The sequence below is a fragment of the Myripristis murdjan genome, chromosome 13 (genome assembly GCF_902150065.1).
Source record: "Myripristis murdjan chromosome 13, fMyrMur1.1, whole genome shotgun sequence".
In the NCBI taxonomy this organism is placed as follows: domain Eukaryota; kingdom Metazoa; phylum Chordata; class Actinopteri; order Holocentriformes; family Holocentridae; genus Myripristis; species Myripristis murdjan.
This window is the reverse complement of record NC_043992.1, coordinates 21,958,636-21,972,303: the sequence shown is the minus strand read 5'-3', so window position 1 is coordinate 21,972,303 and position 13,668 is coordinate 21,958,636. Positions and strand designations below refer to the sequence as shown.

The window sequence follows — 13,668 nt, the reverse complement described above, 5'->3', positions numbered from 1 at the left end:
ATTGAGTGTGCCAGTGTTTTTACTTTGTGTCGTGCCTGGTGAAGTGCCCTCAGCACCACATATTCAGGACCATTGTCCGTGGCTATGAGCATCTGTTCTCAGTGCAAGAGTGGCTGAAGCATGCTGGACACAATAGTTTGGACAATATTTGAAATGGTGTTGGTCAAACTGCTGCCTGAGATACTCTCTTATTCAAACACAGTTTTATTATTATTATTATTATTATTATTATTATAGACATTACAAAACATTAACAAAGTTGACATCAGCACTGGCATGAGCAACATTAGCCAAACATATAGAGTTAAACATTAACAACATATGCAATCCTATGTTTCCTATGTAATAATGGCCATAAAGTCAATGTCCTCTGGTATATTAAAATGCATAATACAAAAAAATCTAATAGTGCATGTTTAGTAAATTATTTCTGAAATGGTGTTTGAAAATGGTAAAAAAAAAAAAAAAAAAAAAAAAAGACATTAAGGGAACCTGGGAGGATGCTCCCATTTAGATGCATGTTCATTAAAAGATTTATATGTTGTTGTGAGGTAATGTGATTGTATAACTGTATATTACAGGCATGTGCCTTATTGACACTGAATGAGAGTGTTTGTAAATTTAGAATCCTTCTTTGTGATTTTTTTTCTCTGAATTTAGAGAGATATCAGCTAACCTTATTTTAGGAAATTACAAATACTGTAATCAAGCAAACTACCAAATGCTGAAAGGCTGCAGCTAAATGTGCTAGCAGGCAGCTGCTAACCTGGTGAAAATAAGTCTGAATCAAATGACATGTTCAACCTTTATATTTTATTCTTTCCGGAGGGAATGTTCACTATAATGTGCAAATAAAAATAATATTATGGCCCCTCATATTTTTGATTATGTACCAATAGATCTGCAATACGGTCTTTTTCTGAATAGAGCAAATACACCCAGTGAGTCTCTATCATTAGTATTTTATGATATTTTTATTTGCCCTCTATTTAACCCTTTATACAGTTTTCAAGTCTTAGTTCTTGTTAAAGCATAATTTCTACGGCACTTCTATAATGGCAGTTATTATATTGCACTCATAATGAGCAGAACACTCGCTTTTTTGTTTCAATATCATGCTTATTTATTTATTCATTTCTGTGTAGGCTTCCTTTCTTTTTCTCTCCTTTCTTCAGTAGCTGTCACCAAACAGACATGATGGATGCCTGACCTCCCCAACACTTGCACACACACATACACACACACACATGCACACCCAGTGATGTCAGGTGATCCATCTCTAGGCATTTGATGTCATGTCCAGGTTTAAGTGTGTGTGTGGCTGTGATAGATAGTGATAGCAAGACATGTCTAGATGCAGCGAGCTAAACAGATGGGCAGAAAGATTGAAATACATATATAGCCTACATCGATACACACATAGACGAAGACCTCTGTGCTAACATGCACAGATGTATGTGTGCACATAGTTACTCCACACATGCATATATACACAGCTGCACACACACACACACACACACACACACACACACACACCTGCCTCAGGACAGGGTGACCTTGGATGTTGTGTGAAGGGGGGCGGAGCCAGAGAGGGACATTACACTGATGAGACCTGGAGGGGAGAGGAGAGGAGGAGGTACGGGTGGAAGTGGGGGACGTTCGAGAGGGGGTATGGGGACATCAGGCGCAGGGGGGAAGGAAGTTCAAGGAGAAGAATGACGGGACAAGCAGAGGAGGAGGGGAGGAAAGAGGGTAAGGGGAGGAGGAGAGGGTAGTAGGAGATGACCGGAGGGAGGGAGGGGAGGAGAGGTGGGGGAGGCAAAGTAGGGACGTGAGATGAGAGGTGGAGGGAGGGAGTGGAGGATCTGTTTCTGGGACGGCCAAGGCAGTGAAATGCTGCAGTGAAGCCACAGAGCCGAGCCGGTCCGAACACAGCGCTGAGCTCTCAACCTCGTCCTTCCCTCTTCCTTCCTTCCTTCCATCCCTCCTTCTTTCCATGCCTGCTCACCTCCATCCCCTCCCACCTCCACCTTTCCTTGCCCCTCTGATTAACCTTGTTCTCACCCTTCATTTCAACCTGCCACATCCCTCCCTCCCTTCCTGTTTCTCTCTCTCTCGCCCTCTCTTCCCCTCTCCCTCTCCCTTTCTCTCTCTGCACCAGCCGGTGAGTGAGCAGATTTCAGAAAAGCATCCTGAGTGGAGGATGAGAAGTGGGGTGGGCCTCTCTACCTCTTCTTCGTTTCATCTGTCCTTCCTCCTCTTCTTCATCTCAGCAGCTCCATCCACCCTCACTCGTTTATCCTCTTCCTCTCCCCTTTCTCTTTTTTGCTCTTTTTTTTGTGTGCGACTGTTCTTGTTTTGTGCTCGTAACTCTCTCCCTTCTTTCCGCCTGCGTCCTCTTCCTGTCCTTTTCCTCCATTGTCCTGGAGGTGTGTGCTGCTGTTGTCTGTCTGTCTGTCCATCTGTCCATCCATCCATCTGTCGGTGGAGAAGTGGAACCATCGAAAAGGTGAGTCCTGTCTGCTAAGAGAAGTTAAGAGAAGCTCTGCAGTACACACACACACACACACACACACACATGCAGACATGTAGTGTCTTTTGAACATAGTTAGAGTTGTAGGTACCAGAGTTCAGCCCCCATTTGAAATGAAGCCTGAATGTTGTTGGCCTGAATGTGTAGTTGGCCTTTTGATTGAGGTTTTATGTTGCGTTTGTGTAATGTCGAATCTCGGGTTGTGTTTTCTTGGTTTGTTTTTGCCTAGAAGTTGAGAGTTTGACTGATTATGTTTTGTTTGCTGTTGGCTTGAATTTTTCTTGGTATGGACCAGTTTGATTCCCTAAATGTTAAAGAGATTGTTTGGATGTAGCGATGTTTTTACTGGGTGATGGTGGCTATTCGTCTTTAACAGTGGTGATACAGAGGTAGACTTGAACGAAGCAACAAAATATGAGCTATTGTGTGTGTGTGTGTGTGTGTGCAAGCACACGATTGATGTGTGAGAGTTATTTATTTAAGATTTACTTACTGTATATGTGCCCCATTTAGTCTCATCTTATCTTTGATGCATCCTGTTAGTACTTGCTGCTGCAACTGCAGAATTTCTCTGCACAGGGATCAATAAATTTCATCTAGACTACATAAATGAATACACATCAGTTCTCTAACATGATTAATCTCAGTTCAAATCACTTGCCCAGTTTAAATTGAATATGTTATTTACTTTTAAAAAGTTTTCAACAAGCAGTGATGGTATGGACATTGTGTAATCAGTTATTAGTGGAGCTGAAATTGAAAGCTTTTATGATTATTTGATATGATTATTTGATTATTTTCACACTCTATGACTCAAGCAAACACCTTCTTGTGTGGCCAACTGAGAAATTGTTGCAGGGAGATTTTGTGTCAGTAACCCAGGATTATTATCAAGACAAATGAATGTATTTTCTGAATCAGAATTATAGTACATAACTAAAACTGAATCTCATTTGGCTGTAAATGCTCAAATAAACAGAGTCTCTACAAAGTCACCTCTGACTGTGTCTCAGTGGAGCAGCCCCAGGTTGCCTTTCTCAATGACGTCAGAGTACAGCTGGGTTTTTGCTTGGAGAGAGAGTGGAAAATATTCACATGCTGTATACAAATTAAGCTGTCCCGATATCAAAGTAAGAACACACATGGATGCTGTTTTTAAGTACATTTTTTGCAAAGTAGCAATGAACAAAAGATAGTTTTTTTATGCAGCGGTACAGATGCCTATCAAATACAGACTGCCCATGGAGCAGTCAATACACTGACACAACCAAAATCCCAGGGTCTCCTCAATGCAGCATCCAAGGAGGAGCCAATATACGCCAGTCCAATAAAGCTGAACACAGCTTATAATTTAATGGTGACTGGGAATAAACCAAGGTTGGGCTCAACTGGTGCATCAGAGGGCAGTTTGTTAAAATGGATGGGATATTTTTGACGGGGTGCTGAAAGGTGTGACAAGGTTATAATAAAGCACTAAAACCCAGCAGCATTGTTCTAAATCATCTTTATTTCAAAATACATACTGTGGCGACAACTGCTTGTGCAGAGGCAGCACAGTGCAAGCATAAGTTTGGTGTTGACTGTTGTTTTTAAGTGATACTCAAGCAACTATTTAGGGCAAATTCATAGTCAGAAAAAGGGTAGCATATGATGCACAATGATAAATCTCTCTAGTACATGGTGATATGTTTTTTTTCTTTTAACAATTCTGCTGGACTATGCTCGGCTAGATATGAAAATGATATGTTAGTTTGTTGAAATATATACAGTATTCATGAAGGAATATTGCCTGCAAACTTTCTCGGTTAAAAGTGCACTAAATTTACCCCAAATGTTTACCTGTCATCACCTTGAAGGTCCAGCACATGGACCCTGCAGCTTAAAACATGCATGATCACACACGGACAGGCAGTGTCCCAGTTAATGTGACAGAATTAGGGCTTTCCCCAGCTAAAGCAACTCCCTTAATTATAAGGATTTTGTAAACCAGTTCAGTAGTCCTGATAAATTGTCAAATTGTCTCTCTGACGTTGTTCCTCACCAAATAATTGGCACTGTGTAAAATGACCAATTTTCACTGTTTATTATTATTAATACACCAACAAAGATTGTGAACAGACTATTTTTGTGATACCAGGGATGTGCTAAAATTTCAGAGCAATACATAACTTACAGTGTTGGAAAATATATAAAAAAAAAATTAGAGACATTATAAAACATTATTAAAAAAAACTAAGACCTCAATGAAGGATTAGCTCTCACAATATAGTACATTGTCAAAAATGGTCAGTGTACCTTTTTCTCCAACAGCATCACCCAAAGGTTTGGCAAGGGTAACACACCAGATTAACTAACTAACCACAGTACTGTAGATAAAAGAAATAGCTAATCCGGCTAAGACATTAAAAAAAGTAATGCAAACTCTATGACAGATGCAGAGTGAGAAATTTCACCAGTTTGTCAGGGGCTTTTCAGTCGACTTGCTCTTCATCGCTGCCACTGTTAAATGGTGTCTTTGTCAGTGTAGCTAGTCTCTTCATCACAACAGTTTATAACATCATAGAACATCACAGGTAAACAAACTAGACATGCTGTGTAATATGAAAAACATATGCGGTGATTAAATGTGTTTTATCAAAGCAATGTCTTCAACATTCAGCTTGCCATTCACCATACAATAGTCAAGCAGTGCATCTTTTGTAACAGCCACACATTTTTTTCCATATGCCATCTTGATAAGGTGAGGTTTACACAGACCTATTCCTATTCTCACTATGTGATCTCCATCATGATTAAATGAGTGCTGGTTGGAGTTATGTTGCATGCACTTGTGCTCGAAGGTTGAGAAAACAAACACACACATATTTTCCTCCTCTGAAATGTCAAACAGAATTCAAATCAGGATTCCTGGATGGAAGCCCAGGTAGGAACAGTGTAGCCCAAGTTTTCCACAGATTTCTCTTTCCAACAGTTTTTACTTTATCAAACTGCCATACATTTGTTCTTGAGCCGGGAACTGTCATTTCAGCATATAGACTATTGTACTTTTTCATGAGGAAGACAGTTTGCCCCTACTTACATGCCACTTATTGTCACCAGCGACATGGTAATAACTGATGATCCTCTTAATATGCTCGGCAAGTTTGAACAATTGCCATGTAAAGTTTCCTGGGGATTTCTATGTGGGTATCCATATTTTTCCATGCAAAAGCACTAAAACACATTTAGATTAGACACAGGCCTGTGCCAACTACATCACAGTCACAATCGTAACTGCGTCCAAAAGCCCAGCCTGAATAGTTGTGTTCGGATCTGTAGTCAGAGCTGGATGGCTTGGGGTGGGGGCAGAAAACATTTTCTCCTTTGCTCTTATTCATTGGGAATGGAGAACAACATAACACCAGCTTGCTTGTGGTGGAACTGAGCTCATCCTCTCTCTAACCCTATCACAGGTACTGGGTTCATACTAACAAATTTTCTGTAACTTAAAGTGTGATTTCCTGACTATCTGGCTTATCCTTAGTCAGAGGTTGTGAATACAAACTTAGACGTTTATCATTTCCACTTCCAAGCACAACTGAATGCAGCAATGAAGCACAAAAACAAAACAGACCACAAAACCAAGAAAATATACCGGCATGACTTTGGAGATAAAGCAGGCCTAATTTATGACAAGTAAACACTACAAAACAATAAGGGGTTAAAGGGTTTTTATTGGGTGCTATGGTTCCTCTCGAGAAAAAAAAAGGGAATGAGTTCTGAGAACATTTAATAAAAGAGGCGAGATGGCACATTATTTTTTCCCCCCATATCACAGTGTGAATTTTTCTGAAGGCTTAAACTTTTTGAAATGTCTTACAGCAGGAAACATGCCTCTGACACTTATATAAATGAAATATGTGAACATTCATTTGAGTGTAGCATTTTAGAAATCAGGGCCTCGCATATTAAAAATCTGATGAAACTGAAATGTAACTCCAGGTAAGCTACAATATTGGTTTATTGATTGATTGCTCCAGAACTTCTGCCGTCTCATTTATTTTAAAATTTGACTGAATATTATTTTTTTTCCTCACTGTTATATACATCACATTTTTTTTTGCTTTTGGCTATGCTCAGTTTCAACATGCATTCTGTATAATACAGTACAATCCTTTCATTGCTTAAACATCTAATTTATCTGGTTTTGGAGCATGATGACACTGTATAACCATGTTCTAAAGCAGGGCTAGAACATGCAGGTCAATAAACCCTCTCTGTTGGTCTGAGATTTTAAAATAATTATAATAGGTCAGGGATTAGATTCAGTCAGGGTCAGGCTTTGGGTTGTGGTAGGAAAGGGAACAAATTATAGAAAACAAGGCTCCATAAATCATTTATTTACACAAGATAAAATGAATATCTAATGTCACCTAGAGAGCATGATAGATCATTTGTCTTCATCATAATTATCTCACAATAATGTAAATATTTTAATGTTATTTAAATTAATTATCATATATCTTCTTACAATCATAAACAAATATCATTATACTATGTAAAATGTCTTACAAGCATCTCATATAGTTTACATCTGACATATAAATGATAAACTACTTTTTATATATTCCTTTAATGTATCTTATAAAAAATCATATTGTTTACATCTTTATCAATCACCTCAACTTTATATTTTGTTTGATGAATATCGTAAACATTTCATGGTCTTTACGCATATGAAACATTCTTAATCATACATTATATAGTTCCTATTTATAAACATCTCTCACCATTTGTTTTTGAATTCTAATGATTGAATCTAATTCCTCATCTTACTACTTACTGTATGTATCATTGGTCTTTGGTCACACAGTGTGTTTCTGTGTGCTTTACTCTGGTCAGCTACAATCTTTTCTATATTTCCAGTACTATCATCAGTAAAGGCGGGACGCAACATGGATTGCATGCAAGCAGTCACATGTCATGCCTACATGTTTCTGCAGTATATTTTGCTTCATGTGTAAGTCAAAAAAAAGAAAAGAAAAGAAAAGAAAAGAAAGAAAGAAAGAAAGAAAGAAAGAAAGAAAGAAAGAAAGAAAGAAAGAAAGAAAGAAAAAAATATACCATCATACGATCAACAAATTTGGTAAGATGTCCCCTTCCCTTCTCCTCATCTGGTACTATTGCTTGTTTTGTTTGGATTGTAGCAGAGATGTCTGAAAGAATATTCAACATGGTCATCCATATTTTTTCCACTGTATGTGCAAAATTGTGAAAGTTATATCTCTAATACAAAGAAACACATAGTCCATATCAATAATAGTGATTGAAACTAAAATGTACTATATCTGTGCATACCACAAGTCATCTTATATTTTTTATTATCATCCATATACAGACACACTGTTGTCATTCCTGTAGACAGGGCTGTCCTAGGCGGACAGGTGCCTGTCTTGGAGTTTGCTAAGATGATGGCATGCTTGGTAGTGCGAAGGTCGGATGTCTATGTTGCTAATGTCTAGTTGCAGCTAGTGCGAAAGTGATATGTAAAGTGGTGACGTGTGGGGATGCAGGAGAGCAGACAGCTGTGGAGAAAAGTTCCCTGGCTTCTTTCAAGGAGCAAAAATACACCTCACACAGACACACAGACATGTAGAAATACTCTCTCACACTCAGACATAAGCACACGCGCACCGACACACACACAGACATTCACATGCAGAAGGAGGTGGACGGAATCACGGGATGATGATTCAAGCAGTGGTTACTATAGATCTTCAGGTAGGGGGTACGCATGTCTGAAAGACAGAAGAGAGACACAGAGAGAGGAGAATGAGAACCAGCGTTTCCACTCAGAGCAGCAACATGCTTTGTGGATGCCCCGATATATCGACCTCTCTAGAGATAAAACCAGCAGGTGGAGAGATCTAGGACACAACACACACACACACACACACACACACACACACACACACACACACACACACACACACACATGCAGACTCATGAGAGCATATATGATTAATACTTGGATCAGCCATGGTCGCAGAGTAACAGAAAATGCTGACATTACAGTAGAGTAACAGTGCAGCATATGTAATGTCAAAACTATATTATGCTCCAGATTCTTCCTCTTACGTTCATGCTACACTGCAGATCAAGACAAGGGACCGCCGGTCTGATTCTGGCGAGTGCAGAAACAGTCACAAGTCCTTGTACGTTAAAAGCTACAATTGGAAATTTGGAATTATTTCATTGTAATGTTTATTCATGGTGAAAGCTTATTTTCAGGACTTTCCCCCCACAGGATTTGTGTCAAAAACTATAGACACCCTTTGGTTCACTGTCATTTTAAGTTCTCTATTAAAGAGGTGCATTTGTGAAATATTAACAATTCAAATGCACGTAAGACCCTTATAGATGCTGACACTCGCCTTCATTCAGCCTCTTGCCTTTCAGTGCTCATGTTGTACAATGCATGTTGCTTTGTTGACAGGGGTTAACAAAGCATTGCCTGCACAAGATTTATATAACGCACCTCCGCTCACAAAGTTATCTTTGTTTAATGGGAATTCTTTAATGTCATGAAGGCTAATTGTGCAAATAAGACATACTAGAGCTGAAGCTGCTCCTTGGGATGAATAGATTATCTAATTTCTGAGACAGAAGAGTAGTTTAGTCTGGTCAAAAGCCTATGTTACACCACTCGTCTACAGTTTGAACTCTATTTTTGCCAGCTGTTGGGGGAATAACTACAGATTTCCACAGAGTGATGATTTGTCTTGCAACCTTTTACAACTGCTAGTTCTAACAGGGTTTCTGTTCTATTCATAGCTGATGATGCATTTCCTATATGCCTTACAACTTTACATAACTAAGCACAGCACCACACAGTGCAGACCTGGAAAAAAAATAACAGGTCTCAGATATTTGATGCCCTTTGTTTGTATTTTTGCTAATTGGCTAAAAAATGCAATTTCCAACAAAGCAGCAAATCGGCAGGACTTTAACTGCAAACTATCCTTAGTGTTTATCCTTACTTCAAGTAACAGAAAGGTGGAGCCAACAGTGTAAGTGCAATTCAGAAAGGGTCCATAACTGATTTTCCAGCATTGCAACTTTCAGGCACTTATTGTATATGCAGTTAAACAAGCAAAAATCATCCAAGTGTTTATGTAAACATTTGACCTCAGCCTCAGGTCTGCAAGGACAGCCAACTGAAAGGTGACTCTCCTTAGTTCTGAGTAGCATGTAGTCATAGTCAGCTTTAATTATCGTTTAAAGACTACACCAATGTTTTGCATGTTTTAGCTCAGTTTATAACTCAATATGTGGTTGATTTCCCTGTTTTTAAAAATTCAAACATTCTGAAACATGATGAGCTGCCCTTGAAATTTTCATGTGTGCCAGGTTTTAGAGGTCATGGATGTTCCAATTTAGTTTGTAAAATAATCTTCTCCTCTGGGATTATTTCCTGGCAAAGAAATACATTCTGTTGTCTGGGTTTCAGAATACAACAGGGAGCAATGGTGTAAAATATGCTATTGAACATTTAGTGATCAGCCAGACAATTCTAATTTTGTCAAACCCAGATGCTGCCAAATCCAAATCATTCTTTTCAAGATGCCCATGTTTGCTTAACTGGGTTTGGTTCTGGGTTCTTGCTTTGCTTTTTGGACTGAAAGGCAGATTAACACAGTCCTGGATGTCTGAACTGCTCACCAGAATATGGCAACACCACAAACAGTTAAAATTCTTACGTTAATGCAGGTGTTAAACTGATTTAGCATGCAGCAGATGGTAACGCTGAAGAAAAAGTGTAAATATTCACGGGAATAGTTTTGAATTGTACTTAAATTAATGGGAAATGAATGGTTGTCTGGAAATACAGTAATCTAAAAACAGCTTGGTGTGCACTGGAGAGTGTTAGTAGTAATGCTATAGATAAGCAAACTGTAGTAAAGGGGCTAAGCATGCAAAAACATTGATGTTATTGTTTAAGGGGGAAGATCAAATCCGGAGGCATCATTTCATCAAATATCTGAAACCATTTAAAGTTTGTGGCCCAGGTATCCACACAGAGGGGCAAAATATCACAAGATTGAACACTGTAACTTACATTCCAACACCAAAGTCACACAGCTTTCTAAACAGTGTAGGCATTAGAAAACTAAGTATGATTAAGAACATAGAAACATCCAGGAATGGAGGAATACAGTTTAGGAAATACAGTGCATACATAATACTACGACACAATTGCATGGGCACAACCACAGCCACTGAAGTAGAGTGTGATTGATGATAGGAACAGCACAATGTTGCTGCCTTTTGTATGGAACTAAAATGCGCTGGCTAACTGAAAATAACATCAAAAAATGATACGAAGGAATGGCCAACCTGCTAAAAATATCGTGGCATGAAGTAGGCTGGTGCACCTAACCTGCCACCAAAAACCGCAGTGGTCAAACTCTGTTCCTCAGTGGCTCTGGATGCAGCCATGCCCAGCTCGACATGTCTGTGCCCCACTCCACCCATGTCTGCTGTCAAATAGACACAGGCTGACACTGAGTTGTGTCTGGTCTTTTTTCAGGCCTTCTAATGGTGGCTGAGGTCCTGTTTGGCACACATATATATATATATATATATATATATATATATATATATATATATATATATATATATGAGGGTTCATATCAAACAACCCTGTTACCATTTTGGCTTTTTACATTTCTGCAAACCAGGGATATGTTGAAATGTCACATTTTCAAGTTCATGATGTAGTATAAAACAAGTGAAAAATGCCATGTTTGGAGGTAGGCCGGGTGGTGGATGGCATAAGCGACAGGACTTTGCTTTTGCAGAGGTTCAAGTCAAGTTTTGTGGGTCTACTGCCATATGTTCATCTACCATGTACATGTGGTTCAAGTGTCTTCTGACATGGAGAATGAATTGTCCAAACAGCACCTAAAGTAAACATTTGCATGGTTTATTATAATTATAATAATGTGCTGACATGGTAGTCTTTTTGGAGGGTGCACCGCAGTACATTACCTTAAGGTCTGTGGTACATGACCACAAAAGAGGTGTGGTGCTATCTATGTTGAATTATTAGAGCACTGTGGATAATTCATGTCCCACTAAGAAAAATGCTATTTCTGTTGGAAATTTACAACATTATAATGAATAAAAAGAATCAAGGGCATAATCAGGGGGTCCTTTGCACATTTGTAAGGTTCTTTTATAGGTTTGTTTTAAATTTTTATTAATTTAATGATTATGTGTTGGCCCATGGCCTACAAAACCAGTTGTCCTCGGAAAGAATATAATCATTTCAACTTGATTAAAACAACAAAAAGTAATAATTTCATTGAATAATATATTTACCACATGAAAGAGTACATCATAATATGTATTAAAAACTACAAACGATGAGTTTTGAACAATATTTACTATTCGTCACCACCATCAGATATTTATTTAAAGAAAAAAAAAAAAAAAACTCTACAAATACAAGGTCAACTACATTCCTGAAGACCCCTTTTCAAACTTTCAGCTCTACTGCATGCTTCAAGACCCCTCAGGCTCATGTAAGTTTGCTATTCTCTCTTAAATCTCTTCATATTTTTGGACACTGCTGCTGTCACAACCATAACATGTCAACACCATCTCTTTTGCATAAAAAATATTAGATTAGATTATGGAATAAATGTATACTTTTTAAGAAGAAGTCTGATGTAGGTAGCAACAGAAAAGCAAGATGTAGGGCATGTCAAAGAGTAGGTTTTTGTCACCACCGTCAGACATCACCACCGTCAGGTTTTCTGTCTGACAGTGATGACTGAAGTCTGAAAAATGCTTATAACAGTGCTCAGGATTGTTATTTATTTTTTTTTTTTGTACCAAATAGTTAAATAAAGTTGTTAAGCAAGAAGCCATTGACTTGAGTGGTATAAATTTTGGAATTGTATGTTTTAATGAGGCCACTGTCACCACCGTCAGATTAGTGTCACCACCGTCAGAGGCAGTTATATTGGTTTTAAATTAATATGCTTATAATATGTTTCTTGAGTTATTAAAGTAATAGTCAAAAATATTTAATTCAAAATATAATAATTTAATTTATAATTAAATTATTATATTTTGAATAATTTAATTCAAAAATATGTTTTTCAAATAAAAAAAACATTACAGTGACAGTGTTGACAAAAACAAAGTAGCCTAATAACTGGAAAACGCCTATTTTATGAAAAAAATGCAAAATGAGGAGGTACATTGCTGAACAGCCAAGACCTTGGCCTATAATGATATACCTTCAGATTTTGTAATTTAACTCCCTTTTTTTCAAAATTAAAACCTGTTTTATCCAAATTCCCAAGAATCAGTGAGAGGACTTACAGTACATTACCATACAGTTTGATTGCCCATGATCCCAGAGTGAAGCACTAGTTTCATCATAATGTAATGGGCTACCATCAGTCTGGTTCAACAGTGTTTTGGTCTTTGTTGTTTTGTAGATTTTTTTTTTTTTGTTGTTCTGCAGTGTCTGAGTCATGTGGAGCAGATATGGGCTGGAGAGAGACATAGACACCACTCCATAAAAGTAGAGAAAATGCACAAAATCACAACACTTGTAGAGGACAGGTCACAGGTCACAGGTCACAGGAAGAATGAAGCAACTGCAAGGCTGATGGAGAGGAACGACACTCCACACTGGTGGACATGGGTCACATGACCAAGTATTTACCAGAGGGGGAGGGGAGAGCTCCACAGGCCACTGGCTCAGTCTGCTGACCACGTTATACCTGTCTATCAATAGAAGAGAACACATTAGCTCTCAGTCAGTAGAGGGAGAAGGTTTGAGGTTAGTGATCCAGGGGCAGGAGAGAGGAAATCATGGTTAGTAGATTAAACAATGTATAGTTACCTTTATGCTGTATGGTTAATTCATTTGGACAGCTCTGTATATACAGTAACAGGGACGTAGGTATGTAGTCCATATACTGTTATTTAACCAAAAGGTCAGGATACAGAATGAGCTGTGAGTCTATTTGTGCTGTTTTCCCCATGAAAACAGAAGCAGCATGTTTTCATTACACTGTGTCCCAGGCTCAAATGACCTTCAGTGTAATAATATTTTTTTGTGGGAAAAGCTGATA

At 38.4% G+C, this 13,668-nt stretch overlaps 1 protein-coding gene across 1 annotated transcript in view; it reads right to left on the bottom strand.

Annotated features, from left to right (window-relative positions):
• Positions 1-4,020: 4,020 nt before the first annotated feature.
• The window catches only part of LOC115370598 (sodium channel, voltage-gated, type II, beta), a 29,393-nt gene continuing 19,745 nt past the window's right edge, over positions 4,021-13,668 (bottom strand). Inside the window, 2 exon segments of the mRNA XM_030067696.1 lie at positions 4,021-8,310; positions 13,257-13,318. Of these exon segments, the coding sequence (XP_029923556.1) occupies positions 13,309-13,318 (10 nt within the window). The 3' untranslated portion in view covers positions 4,021-8,310; positions 13,257-13,308.